At 47.5% G+C, this 25,059-nt stretch overlaps 1 protein-coding gene across 2 annotated transcripts in view; it reads right to left on the reverse strand.

Annotated features, from left to right (window-relative positions):
- The window catches only part of LOC135918449 (forkhead box protein L3-like), a 46,456-nt gene extending 21,600 nt beyond the window's left edge, over window positions 1-24,856 (reverse strand). The window contains exons 1-2 of one of the 2 annotated variants that reach the window (XM_065452089.2): window positions 24,616-24,856; window positions 24,320-24,505 (exon numbers count right to left, since the gene is read on the reverse strand). In XM_065452089.2, the coding sequence (XP_065308161.1) occupies window positions 24,320-24,341 (22 nt within the window). In that variant the 5' untranslated portion in view covers window positions 24,342-24,505; window positions 24,616-24,856. Of the gene's footprint in view, window positions 1-24,319 lie in introns of both variants that reach the window. The other variant, XM_065452088.2, reaches the window with a different exon arrangement.
- Window positions 24,857-25,059: the final 203 nt, after the last annotated feature.

The raw sequence follows: 25,059 nt of genomic DNA on the forward strand, positions 1-25,059 counted from the left end.
GACGTGAGCCGCGAACGGCGCACACCAATCAGAGCCACCCCTTCAGTGACGTTGGAGCGTGCTTTAGTGACGTGGGTGCGGGAAACTGGTTTCATGCGGAACCGCCAGACCGCTAGCAGCATACTCACATCTGTTCTCAACTTAAGCGCTAGTTTCGTACTATCGTCTGCTGCGTAAGCTCTCGCTCGCGCTCATTTGGTTTGCTTCGTTTGGTCTCGTTCGCACTTGTTTTGATTGTCATGGTTTGCGACTGTTTGATAATCTGATTTTATGACGCGAATTGCGTAGAACTTTCTGGAAGCCAAGAGGTACCAGCGATTACACTGGAACTTTCAACTAGTCATGTATAACAGCAGTTCAAATTTTCGGCGATTGCCAACTAAGCTACATGTTTCTCTCAAGCTGTTTGTCTCGACATATCGTGAAATCAAAACACTTATAGATCGTCGCTCAAATTTCTCATTGGGCAGTATCGTAATCGTCAGTGAATTTTCTTTCTTCACATGACCTTTGCAAGAACTTCTCGCAAGTGCTTTTGCGAGAGGAGATACGAGATCTCGGCACTACTTACACTGTCTGATGCTTATGAATACGTTAGCTTCCCATTTAACCAGAAAACGTCTCCTCCCTCCTTTCAGAAAATGATGAATAGTGTTCTGAAGCCGCATTTGGGACTCTTCTGCAAAATTTACGTTGATGATATACTGGTGTACTCACGGTCAGAAGCGGTTCACTCCAAACACCTGGAGAAAGTTTTTCAAACGCTTAGTGACGTGGGCCTCATGATAAATTCTAAGAAAATAGAGTTGTTCATGTCAAGGGTTTTTTTCGAGAGAGTGGTTGGCGGAGCTGCCAAGAGCACTAAACAGAAGTCCATGCAAAGGATCATGAAACTTACAAAACTCTACGACATTCACTCACTCAAGGTCTTCCTGAGACTTCAGGAGCTTGAGGTGTCAGGAGCTTTCTGACACTTCAGGAGCTTCAATAATGATTTTGCCAAGTGTGCCAAGTCTTGAGGGAGCTCGCAAAGAAAGATGTATCTTTTGTCGAGGCTAAAGAATGTGCAAAGGCTTATCAAGAACTGGTACAAAGTAGATCCTCGGACACTGTCATTACGCTGCCGGACCATAATTTAGCTGTTGGCATGAACACGGATGCGTCAAATTATGGTGCGAGGCTTGTTCCATACCAAAGAGATTTAAACTCTTGTCCTACTCAGCAACTGCGGGTTTAAGGATACTACTCCTACGCATTCAACCCTACTCAGCTGCAACTGAGAAACAGGCACCAGCCATATTAAAGGCCCTGCATTATTTGTGTTCATACACCGATGGATGGAACTTCAAATTGTACACTGATCACCAAACACTAACTCATCTTTGGACTATGTCAGAGCCCAGAGGGTGGCTGGCCAATTAAATCAATGAACTCGTGCAATACGACTTTCAGGTCTTTGGCCGTGCAGGCAGTGAATTTACAGACACAGCTGCCCCATTTCCATTGGTGGTTGAGGTCCCATGTCGAATGATCCACTTAACGAAACTATGGGAATGCTATGAGCACCTGCACTTCGAGGATACAAGGTTCGCTGTACCAGTGACACTGGTACCAAAGGTACCAAAGGGCTCTCACCTATAAAGTGACAGCCATAAATGTGGTGGCCATCACGACTTCTGGTGGACGTATAATAAACGTCTTCAGAGGTTCACATGAAAAAATAATAAAATGACATCGAAGACTACATCAAGTCGTGCCACTTACGCCAAGTTAACAAGTCCAAGTACCGACCTTGACCTGACGAACTAGTTTCGCCATAAAGGCTTGGTCAGCCCTTTGTAGTTGTGCACGTATACTTTGCTGGACGGAAGAAGAGTTCTGGAGTCCGCAAAACACTACCATTTTAGTTTGTCATAGATAAGAACACCAGAATAGTATGTGATGTGTGGTGCGCGACATGGTGCGGTGATCGGGACGTTCAAGAGCAGACGACAAGGAGTGCACGCGCAAAGGTAAATTCCGGGCTGGAAGGAGAAAAACGACAACGCCGAAGAGCGTCCGGTACGTGAACGCGCCGCGCAAGAAAAACAACTAAAAGAAGAAAAGCAAACCAATGAGATAAGACCACGGGGCGTCAGGCAGCCAATTGGAGAATGCCTAATCGACCAGAGAGAAGAAAAAAAGCGTGGTGCGCTGGCAGAAGAGGGGAGACGCAGTGGAGACGCCAGGAGAGTTCCAGGAGGTGGTCAACCACTGGAGCGGACGTTGAAGATGGGCCGTCGGGTTCCGGACCCGAGCCACCGGGACTTCACCCGACCGGGGCCTCCTGCCAACCTGCTCCTGTGCGTCGCCCGTCTACCCGAGCGTGCCGCCAGCTCCTCAAGGCCGGTGAGCTTCTGTGCTCGGGGGGTACGACGAGAACAGTCGGGCTGCGGGCCCGAGTTCTGCGCCAGCTGCCCGGCCAAAACGCTGCCCCCGTCTGTCGTGCCGTCTGTTGCCCGAGGCCGGCGTTCGAGCTTCTGTGCCCGTGGGCAGGACAAGAGCAGTCGGGCTACGGGCCCGAGCTCTACACCCAGCTGCCCGGCTAGAACGCCGCCGCCATGTGCTCGTGCCACCCAGCCGCCTGCTTTACCTCTCCAAGCCAGAGCTGGCCAGCCCCGGTCGCCCGGTCAACCAACCTACACCACGACCTTTGGTGAGACCGGCGCCACTCCTTTCGTCAGCCTGTCGCCGCGTCGCCGCGCCGAGACTGTTGTGTGTCCCTGCCGTGATGGCAAGCCCGGACTCAGGCACTAGTTAGCTCCATACTAGCCCAAAGTGTGCTTCTTTCTGCGAATATGTCTATTTCAGCGCTTCGTTTATGTTTTCTATTTTCTTCTATTTATCGTAAGCCTTCTTTAGTTATAATAAAAGTTTGTGTGTGTGTTCGAAAACAACGGCTTTGTCCTCAATTCGGTTCTCGGAGGCTCTGCCTAAGAGAACAGCTAAAACCTTTGAGTACACGAACCGTTGTCCCGTATTAAGGTCATCACACAGTAGCAGCACAACTTCAAAGAGAAGACACTAACAGCATTATGGCCCTTCTTGATCGATCAATGGTTTCATAGCTGGTATCAGACAATGGACCCAAATCCCTGAGCAAGAAGCTCAGTAGTTGGCAGATAGCTGCTGTTTTACGCTACGACGCCATGTTCCATATCACCTGCAGGTAAATGGAATGGCCGAGAGAGTGACTGATGATCTGATGCAGTTCATCTCTAGGTACCAAACGTTTAAAGGAGGTTGTAAATACTGTCCAGAAGCAACTTTGTCTCACCACAACAGGACACACTCTAATATCCTTGGTTGGGGCCCTCATTTTGCAGTTAATGGCAAAGTACCCATGCTACCAGCTCACAAAGAACTTGCAATTGACGGCAACAGGTGCCTGTTTGAGTGCCTTAAAAGCAACGAGAAGGAAACCATATATCGGAAAACGATGTAGTTGCAATTTGACAAGCGGCACCAATAACACCGGGTTGATACTGCATTGAATGATATTGTGCTTGTACGGAAGGGACTACCCGGCAGCGATACAAGAGCACTCCACTCATTCGAATTTGTGCAAACATTGGTACAACAGGGTTTGCTGAGGCTTACGGGTACCTCATTAATGGACAGGTTGAATTCGCTGCTTAAAACAGTGTTCTCCGCTATCGCCCCAGGAGGGGTGAACAAAAAATTATTTGGGGGGGGGGGGAGCGTAAGACGAACGAAAAACATGACAACGCAAGATGATGGTTTAGAGAAGTGGAGGAGGAACAAGTGAGACCAAATGCTAATAGCGACCGCATGACTAACTATTGTTGGTGTGGTCACATTTGCTGCAAATATGGGACGTCCGAGAATTCTCGGTTTTTTATTTCTTCAGATATCTACTGGTACCAGGTGAGGTCTTTCGGATCGATGCCTAACATCCCCACAGTTGCAACATTCACATGCATCGTTATTTTTTTACGAAATATAAATGCTGCAACACACAAACCTTGCTTACGGAGATTCATCATACTGGGAGCGTATTCTGGGACCATGATTTTCGGCGATGCTATCGCATCATCCATCAGGCGCGCACTGATTGGCTGGTTGAGCACTACGTATCGTGAAGGCAATATCGCCGAAACTAATCGCCCGAGATTACCACCCCTGGTGCACACTTAGGAAGCGGCTCTCTTAGAGCTTTCTTAAATGAGAAAAATTAGAAACCAATAACATAAAGGAATAAGTGACAGGCCTGCACAGCACAGGCAGCGTAGTCACAGGGTAAGCTGGAGGAGCGGCTGCATAGGAGCTCTATTTTCGGCACTACGTACAACAGGCCTTCGTGGCAAAGTATGTTCGCGTCTTTTTCACTAGAACGAACTGAATTCTCCGCCCGGTGTCAACGGTGAGCTGCAGCTAATCCTGCTCTCTGTACATCGACCTGCTGAGCCCGACATGGCTTGGCTGCAGCCGCGCGCGCAGCTCCACGAATCGATTTTTCGGCTTCGTCCCTAGCGAGGAGGTGCCATAACGTGTATCGAAAAGGGAAGACAGGTATCCACACTACGTGACGCACATGTCCCATCTCTTGACTCGTATCACGGTACGTTGTTCGTTGCTGTTGGTGATGGGGATGATAATGATGGCATCCCCTTCGAAACGGGAAGGTGACATATTCTCACGTAGCCTGCGACATCCAGGTTCAGCTGCACGCAGCATGCAACAGCTATGCGCAACTGTTACATGATGGGACATGTTGTGGAAAATACCGGAAATGCATTACAGTCTGTACGTATTGACGTAATGCAGCGCGCATGTGAAATGGCAAATTATGACGGTAATGCCTTTCCGGCATTCTTGTATAGATCTCTTTAAAGTTTTTTTTTTGTTCCTCAAACCTTCTTCAACTGCCTTGTAGCGCTACATGTGCATCCGCCACATGGCGTTCTAGCTAGTGTAATAATATGCAACTGCAATGCAAAATGTGCATGTATCAAGGCTACGCAGCGAGCATGTCTCATCGCGTGTTTCCTCGCGTGCTAGGACGCATTTATAGGGCATTTTTCCGCAGCAAGCGTGGCTTGGGTCAGTCACTCCCTCTTCAGCCACCGAGGTGAGCGAACGCCGAGTGTCGGGCTCTTCACGAGGGGTTTCAGAGCGCAGCAGTAACAGGACTCCGGCTAAAGTCGACAAGGATATTGAGGTTATCTTGACTCATTTACCAATAGGAGGTGTCGTTTTGAACACATTGTTCTTGCACGGAGGTGTCTGAGCGTGGCCCTTTAGGGTTGAACGTTTCCTGGACGCTTTGGACAAGGAACGGCTGCTCCCTGACATTGTAGCTTTGGGCACCTACCAGATCAACCACGTGTGGGCCGTGACAATAAACAGCCCGGAGGCGACGAAACGGTTGGCTGGATTGAAAAAAAAAAACGTCAGGTCCAGGGGCGACACTACGCTGTTATCGACCCGTAGGAGCAGCAGGTCAGGCTGCGGCTTCATTGGTTGCCTCACGACGTGGCAGAGGAAGACGTGCACAAGGTGTTGGCTGCGTTCGGCAATGGAAAACGAGGTCACTTGGGAGCACGGGCGTGTGGAAGCAGTGGAAAAATTTTTAAAACTTAGAATAATACCAGACAATTGGCGACAAAGTAGAAATAACTTAATTTATAAAGGTAAGGGGGAGAACGATAAAATTCACTCGTAGAGGCCGTTGACCATTGCATCGGTACTATACAGTTTAGCAATGCAGGCAACCAAATTAAAGCTGCAAGCATAGGCGGAGAATAATGGCATTTTGGGAGAAAATGGCTTCAGAATAGGTAAACGTTTAAGACAACTCATGTGTTCTTACACAGTGCATTGAAATATGAAGAGCAGAAAGCAGACCGTTATATGTGGCCTTTATAGACATTACAGGAGCGTATGACAACGTAGACCGCAAGATTGCGTGAGACATACTGTAAGGGCAAGGCTTCGGTGACGATTGTCAACAGCTTTTGAGATAGATTTACCTAGAAAATGCTGTTTGGTTTGAATGGGAAGAGATGAAGAGCGAGGAGAAAGTTGGTATCAACAAAGGAATGAGGAAGGGGTGCCCTTTATCCCCACTACTGTTTACGATGTACATGGTGAAGATGGAGAGAGCGCTAGAAAGAAGTAATATCGGGTTTAGAGAGAGAGAAAGAAGTTTAATGACACGAAATGCCGAGAGGTCGGCCTGAGGTATATTCCTCTAGCCAGCTACTCGCCATTGGGGGAAGGAGAAGAGGGAAAGAAAGAAAGAAGAAAGAGGTGTGTGATGGGTGACGATGACGATAGAAGGAAGATGTAGAACATATGGCAAGCAATTTGGCATGCTCAAAGTCTGCAATCCAGGCCCGTAATTTTTAAAAAGTTCAGTAATGCCTTGATGGCCTTGAAACTCGACTGAGCGTCTGGCCAAAGGCCTAAAATAACGTCCTCCGACAACGGTGCGCTGTCGAGACGCGTAAGGTCCTTGACCAACCTATCACGCTCTTCCACAAACTTAGAGCAGTCACAAAGCACATGACCTATAGTCTCAGTCACATTGCACACCTCACAGTGTGGAGACTCGGTGCGTCGCATGAGGTGCACGTATCCGCACGTAAACGCTACCCCCAGCCTTAGTCTGTGCAGAAGAGTGGCACAGCTTCGTTGAATTTTCGGTGGTAGCCTAAAATTCATGGTGAGGTCCAATCTCTGGAGTCGTCTGAGGCGATTATCCGGATTGTCGCAGTGTTTGCTGTCAATTTTCGGATGACACTGGAGAGAAGACAGTTGGCGTCCGCTCTTGAAACTCTCTCTTACAAACAGGCGGGTACGGCAGTAGAGCAGTAGCTTCCAGTTTTATTTTATGTGGGCGGAGTGGGGTTGCTAGCTAACAAGCAGCATGATTTGCAACGCGTGGCTAATAACTGTGGGCAGGAAGGCGAGAATGTAGGTTTCAATTTAGTGTTAGAAAATCAGGTGTTATGGTATTGAATCGAAATAGTGAACAGACAGTGAGGATACAAGGCAAGAAAATACCTCGCGTAAAAGAACATAAATACCTCGGTGTATGGACAAACGAAGACAATAGACACTTGAAACGCAGGAAAAAACAATAACACTAAAGGGGAAGGGATGCGCAGCCATAATGAAGCACAGAGCGCTATGGGAATACAAAAGATACGAGGTGCTCCGGGGTATGTGGAAAGGTGTAAGGCTTCCAGAACTTACTTTTGGATATGCGGTTATTTGCTTGAAATCAGGAGTACAATCAGGACTCGATGCAAGTGCGACGCCTCGCATTTGGCGCTCACGGGAAGACTACAAATGAAGGTGTGCAGGGTGATATGCGCTGGACAAATTTTGAAGTGAGGGAAGCTCACAGAAAAATTGATTATGAAGAACGACTAAGGAATCTGAAAAAAGTAAATTGGCTGGGAGAGTGTTGAGATATTTGTAAAGGAAAAGCATGGATTCACAGTGGAGGAAAACAACTAGGAAGCTTACCAGCAAGTATGCGGCTTGTAGGTGGAGCAACGAAGCAACAAAGAACGCCAAGCGGGAAGCCAGAGAGGCTGAAATTATTTCATATGTGGCAGCAATGGAAAAGAAACCTTCCATGACCAATTACTTAAGAGAAAGAAACGACATCAGGGAGGAAGCAATTTATGATAACTTAAAGGAAAGCTCATTACTTTTCGAAGCGAGATCAGGATGCCTTAAGACACGCACATGTAATGGGAGATATAAGAAGGAAGAATAAGCATGTGTTTGCTGCTGTAAAGCTAGGCAAACTATGGAGCATGGTTCATTAGAACGTCAAAATATCTGCGCAGCCGTCGATTTAGGCACCACTGGCCTCCTTGAATAGCTTGGTTTCCGCGAGAGCAGGGGGAAAGTAAACATGTCCACAATGGAGATTAATAAGAGGCGATTGCATTATTGTTGGAAGAAAAGTAGGGAAACGATGAAAAACGGAGACGTACAGTAACAAAGTTCGCAATAGGGGGTCAAAACGTTCGGTGATAGGAATTTATGTTTGGTTTTTTTCTCTCTTTCTTCTTTTTTAACCTGGTAGTGCATCGGACAGTATAATAGGAAGACCTTGACGTCGCAACCCTCCGCCCCGTTCCAAAGGGGACTCTGATGACATCCTTTCTTCCCAGTAAATGAGAAAGGTTCTACGACCCGAACAGAAGCGTGCCTCCTAGTGCAAGTGCGCACCTGGACGCTGCCGGCGCATCCCCGAACGCCAGCGGCGTCTCTGGGAGTACTTGCTATGGTACGGGTGTCAGCTCGGCACTTAAAAGACCCCTAGAAGACGCCGCAAGCCAAGAAGACAACGTCGGCGCCCGAAGCATCGAGGGACCGCCTGCGAAGACACCAACAAGTAGGCGTACGAACATCAGGGCAAGGCCTGGGGGCACGGTGGATAGGAAAGTTGAGTCAAGCCACTTTCGCAAAATGGTTCCAACGGACAGTCTCGGAGGCGTCTAGCATTGAGCTTGACGCGCAAAGAACGCACCATGCTCCCGGCCTATCTTTTGCCCAAATCAACGATGGCTCCTCAAACGTCACTTACACTCGGCACTTTAAACTTTACAGGTCTGCCTCTAGGAAAGAAACAATCAACCATAGGCGCCGGCTACGGGGGGTCTCCGGTGCCCGAACCCCCTCCGGAGATTTCTGGGGTGAAGGAGGGCTGATGAAGGAGTGAAGGAGGGCTTCGGCACAGTCTTGGGCGTGTGAAATGCAAGGGCGTGGGAAATGCACCTGAATGGTATGTGTCTCAGAATCACTTCTCTTTCCAGTAAGGAAAACTAACGAGTCATAAAAAAAAACATTGCTAGTAATTTACGACAATTATTAAGCATAAAAACATCGCCACTTGCATGCAGATGTCATAAATATATACAGGGTGTCCTAATTAACTATCATGGACCAAAATTTAAAACAAAAGCCATGCGTTACTCGAAGGAAACTTAGTGCAATTTTTTCAAGTACAGTGGAGTAGCTGCAAGTAATTTCTTGTTACTCAGATTTAAGTAGGTAATTGTAATTATTTATCTAACTCGAGATGTACTATTATAACTATCAAACTGTCAATGAGGCATTTGGAGGCACAGCCATGGGACATCTAACTACGGTATCTTCAGCGACATATTAGTTGCGTACTATTCTTTTCCGACTGTTAAACAAACCCTGTGAAATATGTCGAATACCATGTGACTGCACTCCCACTCTCATCGTAGAGCAGTGCCTTCGAACTGGCTCCTTCTTAGTTAGCCAGAACGAAATCAAGGAAATAAAAAAATATAATCGCCCAAGCACGCCGTGCACATGGTTAACCGGCGAAGCTGAAACGTGCGACCCCGGTGCTTATCACTGGGCTAATCCCGACGGTTCGTTAAACGACGGCTTGATAGGCTGCTCTGTACGCAGTTGCTTCTTGCACACGGCTGCACGAGCTTTTTCTTGTGCCTGGCCATCGGAACGGCGCAGACGAGCTCGTTCCCGCTTCTGGTCGCGGCGTTGCTCTCGCGCGCCTCTGTCTTGCTCTTTTATTTTCGTGCATTCGCATGCGGTTGCGCCGGAGGAGTTTTCGGCGCACAGGCGACAGAAAACCGACGGAAGAATCGGCTAGCCATATAAAGCTTCACTGTAAAGCATCGTAATTGAAATAGTGACTAAACTGTTAGACTTCGGCCGAAATAACACGTCGTGTTTGGTGTTGGTTACAAACAAGCTGTGATTGCTGTTTTTTGGGCGTAGATAAAGCGCGTGGTTGCCGCTTTTTTTTTTGCCACAACAGCTATTTCCATAAAATCGAATTGACAAAGTGCAAATGTTTATTGGTGCGTTTTGTTTCGTTCCAGTCACCAGGTCTTTCTCTAATAAGCAGAAGGTAAAAATTATCCTTGCCTTAGGAGCTGCGAATTACAAGAGGAAGGCCAGAAATATATATCAGTCATGAAAGTGTGGCGGTAGACCAAACGCGCCAACTATCATCAGAAATGATGAAAACCTGAGACAACCCGGAAGCTTCAAGAAACAGCGGCGTATGACTCCATCTTTGAGTCCTAGCCTACGCTCGGATGTTCTCGCACGCTCGGATGAACGCCGGGCTATGGGAACATAACAACAACGCTAGCAACAGCGCATGCGGTCATCTGGGCATTCATTGCAGAGACTGCACGGAAAAAAGAAAGAAAAAACGAATCACGAAGCGCCTTGTTATTCCATTTTCATTGAGTGGAGCGTGTTGTCAGATAAATGCACAAAAATTACTACAGAGATTTTTGAAGCCCATGAAATCCAGAAATTCAAAGACAAATGCGTAAGCGCCGTCTCAATAGCTGTGTCAGAAAAAGTAACTTCGTTTTCTTGAAGAAGAATAGGAAACACCAGCAGAGCTGTTCATGTGTCACTGTAGCCCTATGCTCAGGTGCTGTCATTGCTGTCAATTTTTTGTGTCTTTGTGCATTTTCATTTGAGATCGGTTGCCACCGTATTTAGGCAGTGGAAATCACCACCATAAAACTAGTTGTAAGACAGCGCTGTGTACGTGCACTCGTCTCCTTGTGTTTTGCGCTGTTGAAAACGAATGTCACCAACTTCCCCAAGCTGAAATAGTGTCTTCAGATTCTTAGTTGATTCAAGTACAACAGCAAAAGAATTCGTATTTCTTTCTCATAATTAGTGCGCGTGCGGGAAATCGCCCTCATTTGACTGAGATGAGCATTAAAATTAAGCATCCTGTGCTTTAGTTCTGAAACGGTGCTCATATATTTATTCTTTCGAAGCTCTACGCGGTACCGCTTCGTAGGAATTGTGCTGTAATAGTGCGGTAGAGTTATTATACTCATTTCATTGAAAAATTGGACAGTAGGAATGCCATAAGGAATATATACAATAGCACGAATAGCCTTTTCCTGTATTTTATTTAATTTACGGATATTTGTCGGAGTTGTCGTGCCCGAAACAAGATGACAGTAGTTTATATGAGCTAAAAACAGCGAATAAATTATGAGAAGGTTGACTGTTTTTCATGATAAAAAACGCAGCCTCGACATAAAGTCTCAGATTCTTGATGTACTGGAAAGCAGTGTTTCAACATGTGCAGTCAATGACAACTGTTGTTCGAAAGTTACTCCTAGACACCTGAAACGTGGTACAATCTGAATTTCTGAATTGTTAAGTTTTAACAATACGTCGGACACGATATTTCCATTTCTATGCCAAAGCGAAACAACGTTTCCTTTTGAAAGTGTTTATTGGTAACGAAATTACACGTGTCCATGGCGATAAGTTCATCAGCATCTGATTCGTGTCGCTCATTAGGCTTGCATGATCTTGTGCAGTCAGAAGTACCGTTTTGTTATCAGCGTACATAATATACTATACGGAAGTGTAAATATTTACAATGTCGTTGATATATATGTATACAAAATAAGAGGGATCTCAGAATACTACCCTGAGGCACTCCCGCTCAAAGTACTTGTAAATTGTAGGTGTGATTATTGGTGATAACCACTTGCTGATGATACATTAAGAGTCAATCAGTTGTAGAAAAAGATCTCGAAAGCGATAATGATAGCATTTTTTCACAGTGTCACATGACTTATGGTGTCAAAAGCCTTCGAGTAATCTACGAAGATGGCTAATGTATGTAGTTTATGTTCAAAAGCGTCCAGTATAAATTGCTTCCGCTCTAAGAGAGTCGTCTCAGTTGAGCGACCTTTCATGAAACCGAATTGCGATGAAGTGATCATATGGTGCTTATCAAGGAAAGAAACCATGCGTTTGTGAACCATTTTTTATTTGTAAGAAACTAGAAACAGTAGGTAATATATAACTAGATTGTTGGGAAGGTATCTTCGTTTGGGATGTACTAGAGGACCATCAAGAAAGATTTTACGTTAGATCCACGGGGTATTAGTTATTTATCTATAGAAACTGATTATGGACTTCCGTTTGACCTTATTATGCTAGTCGGCCTTCACTGTCCATGGCGCGCCCGTATGGACGGTTTTCACTGCGGCGTGGATGCTCGGCCCGGATGAGCCTGTCTTCGAAAGTGCATGTCCAGATTTGTAGAAATTCAGAAAGCGCAAGAATGTGTACCTGCGTGGCTATCGGGGGTGGAACATTTGACCACGCTCAAGGAATTCTAAAAGAGTCAGCCCAGTAGGGCTGGTCCTTGTGCTGAAAACTTACTATTTTATCTTGTTCGCCCAACTGCCATTTGTTGTTTGATATAGTAGTACAAAACAGATGCTAAAGAAAGATACAGCTGGCGAGGCTCAGCCGTACAGCAGCTTACTCCCACACAGCGGGCCCGGGCTCGATCGCGGCGGGAACGTTTTTTTTTTAATTCCCGGTGATTTCTGCTACGCACACCGGCGGTGGCGGCGTAGACCACCGCCACCTGAAACAGCCATTGAAATGAGCCCATAACAGCTTACGCTGTAAAACAAAAAGGACTGATCTTTTGTTTCTTGTCACACTACGTGGGATGCGAGCTTTTGCATTCAAAGATCAAGAACTACCAATTCTACCTTCATAGGTATCATGCGTTATCAGTAGATAGTCGTGAAAATTAATGATTAGCAGCAACGCATCCCAAATATATTTGAAATGTCAGCCCCTAATGAACTTGGCGTGTTACCTCAGCGCCTGGAGAATCACTGAGCAGCCAGGAGATACCTGAACCAAAAATTTTGCATTCAGCCTTTACTTCTTAACGTGGGTTGCGGTCCTTCCGTGAGCACCTGCGCTTTAACACGGTGGTGCAAAAAACAACTGAAATGACACCGCTCAAGCTGGTTTATGGAATGAACGTGACGACAACTGTCGACATCATGCTGTGGCTCGTCACCGACGAAGAGAATCTCGACATCGCCGCCTGTCTCTAGAACGCCGTAGAAGCCCAACAGCTCGCCCGCCTGCGCATCAAGAATCAGGAGAGGACCAATAGCCGGCATTACAATCTTCGACTACGATACGTGGTATACGAGCCTGATGACCGCATTTGGGTTTGGGCCCCGGCACGCCGACGAAGACTTAGTGACAACCTTTACGCCACTATTTAGGACCCTTCAACGACATCCGACACATTGGGGCCCTCGAATATGAGGTCGTGTCAGACGACATATCGCTATCACAGGCTCATGGCCTGCCAGGTTGTGCGACTGAATCATTCCTACCAGCACTAACGCAATTTGTGGCTTTGCATAGCTGAAATTCAGACTTTCTGGGTTAGCTGGGTTACAGGGTTTAGCTGGGTTACTTTGGACCTTGTTTCGTTGCTGTTTCGTTTTTCTTTCTTTAGTAAGTGTCCATTTTATCGCTCTTCCATTATGTTTGTAGCATAGGGACGATGCTTTTTGAGAGGAGGGCGTCAACACGTGTAGTTGTTTATTTTTTGGGGGGGACCGACGTTAACGACGTAGCAAACGTTATTGCCCAGAGCGGGATGCATGCGCGTGTTTCAGAAGTTCCTCGAATGTTATCGATGGTTCTATCCGCTGTCACCGAAGCTTTCGTGATCTCATTTCATGTGCGACGTGAATTGTGTATAACTTTCTGGAAGACACGCGGGCACCAGTGGTTACTGCGGTACGTTCGATGAGTCCTGCACAAAAGCCGACGCGCTTGACCGGCAGATGAGATTTTCGATGGTCACCGACTGTGTTTGCCGTTGTCGATGTTCTTTGAGTGTGGCCTGTTTTCGAGAGCACAGGTTTGCCCGCAAAAACCCTAGTTTCGCCATTCCCAGGTTTGCTGGTTTCTTCACCGTCCCTTTCTACGTGCCAATATGAAAGATTTTGGCCTTCCCGGCATTCATCGGAACATACCTAATCACACTTCAGTGGCCTCAGGCACATTTAACGGCTTAATGTTGAATTTTAACATTTAAAAAAATAGTATCATCTCAACGCGCTTGTGCCATGCACATGCTGGACGTTATACTTTTTAGTCAGCACTTCCCGTAAGAATGCTGTAGTCGAGGGCTTACCTGACGATAGCATATTCATTACTTCGCGCCGCTCGGGTTTAGCTTTGCATGTCAGCAGCGTGGATCCATTAAAATCGATTTAAATAGGGTACACAATAACAGTGTGCTAACCCATCTCTCACATTAGTTCGAATTCTTTTCGCACTTAGCTTCAGACGCGTCCAGTGACACTAATCTGCTCTAGCTTATGTACAAATCAATTGTGCACTGTACTACTCACTTCATACCATAGAAACTCAAGAAATGGGCAGGGAAGAATTGGATAACAGGTGAAGGTATCCAGGCGAAGAGAAGCATACGAGGTTTGTGCAGCCTTGTGAAATGCAGTAACTGTCAGCTTTTCATTCGGCTTAAACTAGAGTCCGCAAAAGTAGTGGTGAGCTAAAAAAAATAAAGTTAGATGATACAACTTCAGTGTAATTCTTCTCTGGTTTATCAAAAGCAATTCTGAAAGGCTAGGAGGCACCTTCGCACGAGAAATTCAGGGCGTCGTACACAGGCTCTGAGAAAAGAGCAGGTACTGCAAGTGCATGTAACTATTTCTTCTCTACACTATTCCCAACCGCTTACTTTACAATTCATCTCGTTTTTTCCCTGCCTTCATTCAGCATCGATCGTTTTGAAGCGACGTATAAAGTGCGAGTAATTTATTCGTATCTCATCTTCCTCATCTGTACATACTATCATCGATTCATGTAATCATCGTATCTGTACATATCATCATCAGAGCCGCAACTTCTTTGTCGTCGTAGCGCGGAATGTTCGAGAATAAAGAAGTTCTTCAGAAGTTGTGAAGACTGCTTCTTGTTCCTCAAGTCCGCTCTCCGTTTCTCTCTAGAGCTCCACTGGGGTCGTCGCATCACCTCACCGTGTGCTGCATTGTCCAGCGAAGACCCACCCTGCACGACTGATGCCGCCGTCTCTGCCCAGTCTGCTTCCGTCTGGATAATCAACAGCCGTCAGCATGACCCCCAAGTATTCACTGGCTTACGTGGGGAAGATGTCAAAGACTAGCTCGATAACTACGATCGAGTCAGCGCCTGCAGCAGGTGGGACAACGCTCATTAACTACTTAACGTCCCTTTCTACCTCTTTGGCGTAGCTAAAACTTGGTTCTTCAACCATGAGCCCGACTTTCCTGACTGAACCACATTCTCACAAAACTTTCGGGGCTATTTTGGATGTTCCTACTATCCACACTGAGATCGCGAACAAGAAGCTCGACCAGCGTGTTCAATTTTCCGTGGAGTCGCACACGTCTTACATTGAACATGTCCTCGCCCTGTGTCGGCGTGTAAACTACGCTATGTCCGAAAGCGACCGCACCCGTTACATAAGCAATGGAATCAACACTATTGGCTTCAACGCCCTGACTGCACAGAACCCTACCACCGTGCCAGATGTCATTACCATGTGCCAATGCCTTGAGTAACTCCAATCTCTTCGCGTTCACGCCGACACGTATGATGGTCGCCTGCCTGAGGCAACGGACCTGTGTCCTTTGATCCTGACTATCATTCGTGAGGAACTCCAGGCGAAATGTTCTTCCTGTGCTTCTGGCACCGTCACTTCCGCTTTTGCGACTGGCTTGCGCGCAGTCAGCAAAGAACATCTCGCGTCTACAAACCGCGCCATGTGTTCTGGTGCTACCGCTCCTCCTACTGTACCTACATATGCCGCCATCGCCGTAATGTCTCCACCTACGACTACACCTGACACTACACCATGTGCACACACATCCGGGGCTTCAGTATCGGCGCAGGTTTGTCCTCAACCTTCCTGTCCTGCTTGAAGTCCTACGCGTCCTCTTTGTTGTTACTGCGAATACCGAGGACACATTTCGCGGTGCTGCCGATGGCGCCAACAGGACGATAGGCGCGATTACACTCAAGAACGCTCCGATACGCAGGTACCTATAACTTCCCCGCGAACTACATACCCACCTTCGTAGCACCATCTCTCGCATACGAAGGTGACATGCCTTCTAGCTATCCTTCATCTTGGCGCCGCTCCCCTTCACCACGCCGTTGCTCAATGTCCCCACTTCGGCCCCCCTCCCAGGCCTGTGACTTCCGCGCGGAAAATTCCACGCTGCAGTTTCAGGAGGGAAATATGCACCCAGCGGACTGCCTTTTATTGCACCAGAGCACCCGTCGGATTATTTGTGTCTGTGGAAGATGTTCGCGGAGTAGCTCTCGGTGACACTGGTGCCACCAATTTTATCATTCGTGCTGATTTGTGCTCCTGTCTGCGAAAAGTGACGATGACATTCTGCGCTGCTCCTTTGCGCGGTGCAAGCCATGCAAGAATTTACCTGGTCGCACAATGTACAGTACATATCTATATTGATGGCATCCGTCATGACATAGCATTTGCTGTGCAACGTGAGTGCACTCAAAAACTTATTTTAGTTTCGGATTTCTTGTCATCCGCCTTCGCGTTTATCAGCTATCGTCAGCGCCTCTTTTGCCTGACCGACGCCAGCCAGCAATGCCATTCTACAGACGATGCGCATAGCAGTTTCGTAAGAGCCGCGGCTAATGTTCTTTTATGCGTTGCATATTGCAATCACTCAGTTCAGCCCTTGGGCGTCGCCGGGCAGCCACCTTCGAGGGTATGAGCCATTGTTCATTGCTGCGCGTCTCATATGTGGGTCTATTCCCTTTTAAGTTTGCTATGTTTGTTATTAAGTTGCTTCTATTTTTATGCGTTGCATATAGCAATCACTCAGTTCAGCCCTTGGGCGCGGCCGGGCAGCCACCATTGACCTTTAGCGCAACCACGTGACGTGACGTCATGACAGCCGGAGGAAAAGCTGGGCCCCAACTCGCGCAATATGCAACGCATTCTTGGCTTAACCAAGCTAAGCCTGGCCAGTTTTTTTTCGTGCTCTAGAGAACAAATAGTCGCCGCTCGTTCCACCGGGAATGTGCACAATGAGATGTTCATTCAACCTTATGAACGCATTTCATCTAGAGGGATTGTGATCGCACCCAGCCTTCGTCCTTTCACTCATTGGTGCGCAATGGTTGCTGCATTGAACACTACCCCTGATCCCCATTTGATGCCTTGAGGATAAACTATCACATGCGCCGTTTATACTCAACCCGTTGTCCTCGTTCCTTTGACTGTTCCACCAACGGAATCAACTCCGCCTTCTCTCGACTCTTCTTGCTGCCTTCTGATAAGTTCCATCAGCCCAAACCTTTCACCTACTCAGACCCGAGACCTACTCGATTTGTTGAAAAACACGGTTTGTTCGACGTCCATTCACCCGTCCTTGATAAAACACCTGTCGTCACTCATCGCATTCAGACCGATGGCTCCCGCTTCGTTGACCGACGCCCACCGATGTTCACAGCTTCGGCAGCACCCATGGGACATCGCTGACTACCTCACCGCCACTCAGGGGAGTTCTCGACATCCGTCCCGTTCGCCCTCACCAGGCCACTACCTGTTGCCGCAACGCCGACCTTAAACTGGCCCAGCCCGGATGCGGTCTGCGAACCTATATCCGGAAAACTAAAAGAAGTAATCGATGGAGGTGCGGTTGCTGTCTGCCGAACTCACGAAGATCCTCCACCGCTGACGAAGACGCCAAAAATCCTGTCTCGACGAGATGTCAACCAGACGCCGCCATCCCGACGAAGTCTGGAAGTAAAGAATACAACGGCGAAAGATAACCTGACGAAGTCGGGTACCAGCCGCCGGTATAAACGACGCAGCCGTAATCCGACGCAAAGACCTCATTTCAACGGAAGGCAGAGAGCCACACACCTCGGCGTGGTACTCGACGGCCACAAGGTCACCGGGCTTGTAGCCACTGGAGCAGGAACCCGTCAACAGTAGATTATTCGTAGCCATACTGAAGAAAGTCAAGACAGCATGAGATCACCCTCAAATTCTGACAGCTCAAGGATACCTCATAACGCCAGCTGGAATCTGCACAGCAAAAAGTGCAGTTCATGACCGGACCTAGATTGCGATGTTCATTGTGCTCCAAAAGTGATCGCGAGACGTTATTCTCGGCATGGACTTCCTGAACCAACGTGACACAATCATCCACCTGAAGTCAAATTTCATGACGCAGTCCGAAGATCAAGCGATACCGACAGAGAGCACCCGTAATCACCACGCCATGAGTATGCAAGAAGATCAAGGGATCCTCCCACCTCGCTCCAGCATTGTCATTTCGGTCCACACCGAAACACCTGCAGATGCAGAAGGCATCATCGAATGCGATCAACGTCTACTGCTCAATCGGGAAATTTGCATCACAAGAGGCATCGCTCGACTGAACGGTGGAAAAGCGTAAGTGATGCTAAACAAATTCCGCCGGGAGTTCAAGCATGTCAACAAGAGCACAACGATAGCATACCTCGAGGAAATTGTGGAAACTGGAAATGCGTTTGTCTGCTCGGATACTGCCGAATCTACCTCGACGGTCATAGTTCGACATAAATACAAACCTCCCCATGAGTAAGCAACAACACCTCCAAAGTGTTCTTCGGCTATACAAAGACTGCTTTTCGACGTCATCAAGGATTCGACAAACACCAGCTGCAAAGCATCGCATCATGACGGAAGAGTGTGCTCGACCATGCCGCCAGAGCCCTTACCGCATTTCGACCCCACAATCTGAAGCTATGAGGCAAAAAGTCAAATTCTGCGCGATGACATCATGCAGCTGTCGAAGTGCCCGTGGGAATCTCCTGTAGTCTTGGTGAAGAAAAAGTACGTAACGCTACGTTTCTGTGTGATCACCACCTGAGCAAGATCACGAAGAAGGACGCTTACCGCCTTCAACGGATAGACAACGCATTGGATCGGCTCTGCAACGCTAAGTACTTCTCGTCGATGGATCTCAAGCCTGCCTACTGGCAAATAGAAGTCGACAATAGAGATCGCGAAAAGACCAACTTCCTCAAGCCAGACGGCCTCTACAACACAAGCTCATGCTATTTGGACTGTGTTGGGCACCTCCAACGTTTCAGCGCATGGTGGACACGGTGTTAGCAGGGTTAAAGTGGCAGACTTGTCTTCTTCAGTTGGATGACATCATCATCTTCGCCGGAAATTTCGACGATCGCTTTAGGCGGCTTGCGAGCGCACTGTAGCCCATCAAGTCATCAGGGCTTACTGTGAAGCCGGAAAAGTACAGCGTCGCTTACGATGAGCTTGTGTTCCTCGGCCACTTAACAAGCGAAAGTGAAGTCCACGTCTACCTGCAGATGACACCTGCCATCGCAAAGTTTCAGCAGCCCAACGACAAGAAGGCAGTTGCTAGATTCCTTAGCATGTGTGCCTACTAGAGGCGCTTCGCCAATGATTTTTCACGCATCGATGAGCGGCTGACCCAGCTAACTAAATGTGATGCCGAATTCAGGTGGGAAACCCGGCATGCCGACACCTTTCAAGTACTAAAATGACTCATGCAGTCGCCACCCATACTTACGCACTTCGATGAGGACGCCGATACAGAAATCCCCGTTGGCGCCAATAGCTTAGGCTTCGGTGCCGTCCTAGCCCAGGGGAAAGACGTACTTGAATGGGTGATAGCTTATCCTAGTCGGTCACTGTCAAAAGCGGAAGGCAATTATTCTACGACGGAAAAGGAATGCCTCGCCATCATTTGGGCTGCAGCAAAATTCGCCCTTAATTATATGGCAGGCCATTGAAAGCCCTCAGCCACCATCACGCGTTGGGTTGGCTAGCGAACTGAAAGGACCCTTCAGGACCACTTTGCGCGGGGGAGCCTCTCACTTCAACAATATGACATCGGTGTTATCTACAAGTCCGGACGAAAACATTCTGATGCCGACTGCCTATCACGTGCCTCCAATGTCCTGCCACCGCAAGATGACGAGGATGACGACGCCTTTTTTGGAATAATAAATGCTGACGACTTCGTTGAACAGCAACGAGCAGACCCGGAGCACAAAAAACTTTGCCGAGTATTTGAAAAGGAACACCGACATTGTCCCTAAAAATCTTAAACATGTATTGTCTTAGATTTCACTTCAAAGCAACCTACTCGTAAAGAAGGACTTTTGACCAGTCCGCGCAAACCACATTCTCGTTGTTCCCTCAGCGCTGCCTCCAGTACCGCACACCATACATGGCGATGCGACCGTTGGGCACCTCGGATTTTTCCCGACGCTATCGACGATACAGGAGATGATTTACCGGCCGAGCCTGACTGCCGACATCGCCCACTACGTCAACACATGCCGAGACAGTCAGCGACGCAAGACACCACCGAGAAGGCCTGTGGGATTACTACAGCCGATGGAGCCTCTTTGTCGGCTATTTCAGCATATCGGGATGGATTTCCTTTGACCGATTCCGACGTCAACATTCGGAAGTGAGTGGGTTGTCCAGACGACAGACTACCTAACCGGCTTCGCTGAAACGAAAGTTCTGCCCAAAGGTAGCGCAGCCGAAGTGGCGAAATTCTTCGTCGTGAATATCCTGCTGAGACATGGCGCCCCTGAACATCTCATCACCGACAGAGGAACGGCATTTACAGCGGAGCTCACCCAAACTCTTCTGCCAGACAATACAGCCAGACAAGCCACAGGAGGATATCTGCTTACCACCTGCAGACGAATGGTCTTACGGAGCGCCTGAATCGGCATACATTGCTAGCATGTCCGCGAGTGTCTTACTCGCTGACATGCTAGCAATGTACGCCGATGTCGAGCACAAGACATGGCATGCTTCCTGCCAGTAACCTTGACTTATAACACGCTGGTGCAAGAAACAACATGGATCACGCCGTTCAAGCGGGTTTACCGCAGGAACTCGCGACGACGACTCTCGACGCCATGCTGCCGCACGTCTCCGATGAAGAGAATGTGGATGTCGCGACCTATCTCTAGCGCGCCGAAAAAGCCCGACAGCTCGCCCGCCTGCGAATCAAGAACCAGCAGAGGACCCGATAGCCGACACTACAACCTTCGATGGCACTACGTCGAATACCAGCCCGGCAAAATTTTTGGGTTTGGACCCCGATACGCCGACAAAGACTCAGTGAGGAGCTTTCACGCCGCTATTTTGGACCCTACAAGATAATTTAACGCATTGGCGCACTGGGCTATGAGGTCGGGCCAAACGACATTTCGCTATCACAGCGGCGCTGCTCACGATCGTAAAGAGTCCTTGATATGTGATTTAAACCATTGTACCAGCGCTAAAGAACTTTATATTTTTATTTTTGGTAATGTGTTACTTCGGACTTTTTTTCTTTGTTGTGTTACTTTTGTTTATTAAGTGTGCTTTCGATTTTCGCTCTGCTGTTTTGTTTGTAGTATCGGTAAGATGCTTCTCGAGAGGAGGCTATTGACACGTGTACTTGTTTATCTTTTTCGGGCGACAACTTTTTACCGTCTAACAATTCTTATCGGTGAGGGTGGAACCCACCCGCATGTATTAGAAGTTTCTCAAATGTAATCGATCCTTCCACCCGTTTTTTTATTGTCACTGAATCTTGTGTAATCTGAAAGCATGTGCGACGCGAATTGTGTAGAATTTTCTGGAAGACACCCGGGCATCCGTGATTTCACTGGAGCCGTCGATGACAGGCGTATAAACGCCGACGCGCTTGACCCACCGATCAGATTTTCCACGGTCGCCAACTGTGTTCGCCGGTGTCGTTGTGCTTTGAGTGTAACTTGCTTTTGTGGGCACAAGTTCCCCCAATAAAAAGAAGGTTTCTTCATTCACAGTTTTATCGCTGTATAATTCACCGTCACCACTACACGGCAATATATTCATAACAAATTTTCTAACACTATTGAAAAATTATCAACTGCATAAAATACGCATAGCATATCGTAACAAAGAATAATCGTTGTATTTTTGCAGTTATTACCATATCGTTTCTATCGCTCTTTGTTGAAGTAAATAAATACAACCTAATCAGAAATCACGAGACTGAGACTGCTGAAATCAGTCAATGCAGTACGCATTAGAATTGCGCGAAAATACATTTCTCTGCTATACAAAAAGCAAGTTCAGTGCGCAGTAAATTGGATAAATTCACAACTTATCTAAACGACACTTTCTGTTTTCCAGTAAAGAATAATTTAGGATCGTCGCTGAAGTAATCTACTAGCTATGTCCATTTAAGCAATTGTTTCAGGACCGCACACACACGCACCAGCCAACAGACCTACAGCCGCTTTCTTTTTGTCCATCCCGAGTAGTGCTACAGTGTGACTGTTTCAGGAAAACGCAGCCGAGCAAAATTTAAAACGCTGGTCTCACTCTAGGAGAACGACACTGTCGCAGTCAGTGAGTTCGGAGCCGAAATAACTGCTGAAAGCATATGTACTTTAATATGCCTTAGGGCAGCTCTCCTAGAAAACAATTATGTCTGATTCTTTCGAAGTAAAAGCAGCCAAAATGGAGATATTCTAAAGTTTAATTCGCCCTCAAAGTCTGGTACTCTGCCATCCTGCCACGGTCTGCTCCATATCAATGCCTAAAGAATTATTTATCTTCGGACCTTCAATTACCGAAAGCATTACATAAGGGACAAGTAAAAGCAATAAAGGTACATGGCAAAAGTGGTTGGTGCATACAATATTCTTCAATAGCACATTTACACAGGAAGCTTTTGGAATGGGGACGCAGGAGATCGGCAAGTGATTTCATTGTTTGACTACCTCCGCGATAAATGAATCAGAAAACAAATTAGTTTGGCAAAAAGGGACTTCAAACTCATGGCGGTGGTTAGTAGATGACATATCAGCTGGCTAAGGTTTTAGGTGTGCAGTTTGAAAAACCTTTTGGAATATTGCTCTAGCTTTCGCGAGGCATTTCAGCTCCTACGTACTGATGAAACTGCTGATTCCGAAAAGCAGATCACTACTTGTAGCTGAAAGCCCTCAATGAGCAGCAAATGACGGGAGTGTCCAAAATGGCGGATCGTGCGAATTTTTCAGGAGGTAGTGCATGTTTTTGTGAGTTCCACTGTGGGTGCTTATAGCGATTTGTAATACGCGTATGTAGTGCGTTAACAGCACTGTTTACTTAAGGCGCACTAGCATTAAGAACACGAGCTATATGCGGCCTGTTCCTGAACCGACTTAACAGCCTTTGTGTTCTTGGGCGCCTCCGACACTGGCTCTTATTTGAGTACTCCTTGTCGATGTTGTTAAGTTTTTGGCGTGAACTTTTATTGCGTGTAAGCAATGTTGAACACAAGATTATGCAGTACTTCTAAGAAAGAGAAAGAAGAGAAGAAAGAAGAGCAGCTTTCGACTCATTTTGGAGAGAAAGCTTGCACATTCTGTGGGGTTGACAACTACCGCATTTACCTGCAGATACTCTGCATGCTGCATCTTCTCGAACTGTTTTCTGTAGCCCATTTTTGTTTAATTCACGTCTCGTTATGTGTACTTATCTAAAGTGCGACAATGCAACTCATTCAGCATTTTCCCATGGTGGTTGCAGAAACATAAGCTTAAAGTCACTGTCGCTCTATCGCTGGCTTGGAGCAGAACACAAGTGATTGAAGGAAAAATAAGATTAGCAAGGCGTGAGTGGAGTAACAAGAAAAAAATACCAGTTGGAAATATAATCTATCTTGTAAACGCGAAATGGCGTAAAGTACGATGAAAGTATTTCAGAGTCAAGAAAGAAATAATTGCTCAATGCGTTTCTGCCACACACGTTGCAAAGCCACAAGCCCCGGTAAGATAATTACCACTCATGTATCCTGTAATGTAGACGTCTTCTCCGTACCCCTGCCTTGCAATCGAGAACCACAACGCAACCACTTTAAGCGCCAGGGCCCAGGAGGCGTGAAATTGTACTCGCTAAGGTAGCTCAAATATTGGGGCACACCTGTACAGGCTCTCATATATGAATGCCTTTGTGGGTGTTTCATGAGTGGCTGACAGCAGTACGACCGAACGTTAACAGCGGCTGCGCCCCTGCGAAAGATCCAAAGGAGCGAGTTACTGCTGCTGCGAATTTCGCAATGCATAAAAGTGAGGCGCATGTCAGTTCTACTGTTCGGACCACCTATTTACGTACAGAGTGGAACATAGTTTGTATTGAAGAGTCACTGGACTCCGAGCCCAAACAGCTATGGGTGGTTGGCGGTGAAAACACGCATTCCCAAAACATAAGCACACACAGTAAACGCAGCAAGCAGATCGTGCGCGCATACAATAACTTTCACGCAGACGACACAGATTTCTCTATTTTTCAACTTGTACTGGCAGACAAAATATCCGCAACGTGGGTAAACAGGGTATTTACCTTGTCCACTGGTAGCCTCCATGGTGAAGCGTGACGAGTCCCCGTAGCGTCTGCCGCGGCGGCGCTCATCCGGAGGATCAAGTAGCTGAAGCACGCGCAGTTGTGATGTTCAGAAGGCAAGCTGCGCTCCCCAGTCGTGCTTCACCTGCTGGCGCTAGCGGCAACATGACCAGAGGGCGCTACCATCTGCATCCCGGTAACCTCGCTGTTATTGAGACACACATTAATGACATTCTCTATATCCTCATTTCTAGTAACCACCATGCCAAGGAAACTCGCTGCAAGCCATGTAGTACCTGCACGGTGGTTTCGAGACGGAAGTCGAGCGAGTCTCGTAAAAATCCTCCTAGAGATTCAAGCGTCATCGCGCGGCCATGTTCCGCAACTGGTGCCTTTATTGTGCTTTTAACCGCCGCACTGAGGGGCCACATCACAAGTCCACGGGCGAACGTCAGCCGTTGGTCGGTCTGTTAGGCCCGTGGGAATCGCACCGAGAGTCGGCTCTCGCGCGCTGCTGGTATCGCCGTGTCGGGGTGCAAAGGGCCGTTTTGAAGCTTGCGAATTCTCTCGCCTTTCTTGTATTTTTTTTTGTTCGCTCACCATAGAGGTGTCGGCTAACTTGCCACAATGTGTACAAGAGACAACGCAAGCTCGCGGTGTCGCATTCGCCGTCGTCATTCCGCGTCCTGTTTACGTTTTGCTCGCTGAACGAAGCCGCTTGGCGACTGAGCGCTGCAGCG

The sequence above is a fragment of the Dermacentor albipictus genome, chromosome 2 (genome assembly GCF_038994185.2).
Source record: "Dermacentor albipictus isolate Rhodes 1998 colony chromosome 2, USDA_Dalb.pri_finalv2, whole genome shotgun sequence".
NCBI lineage: Eukaryota > Metazoa > Arthropoda > Arachnida > Ixodida > Ixodidae > Dermacentor > Dermacentor albipictus.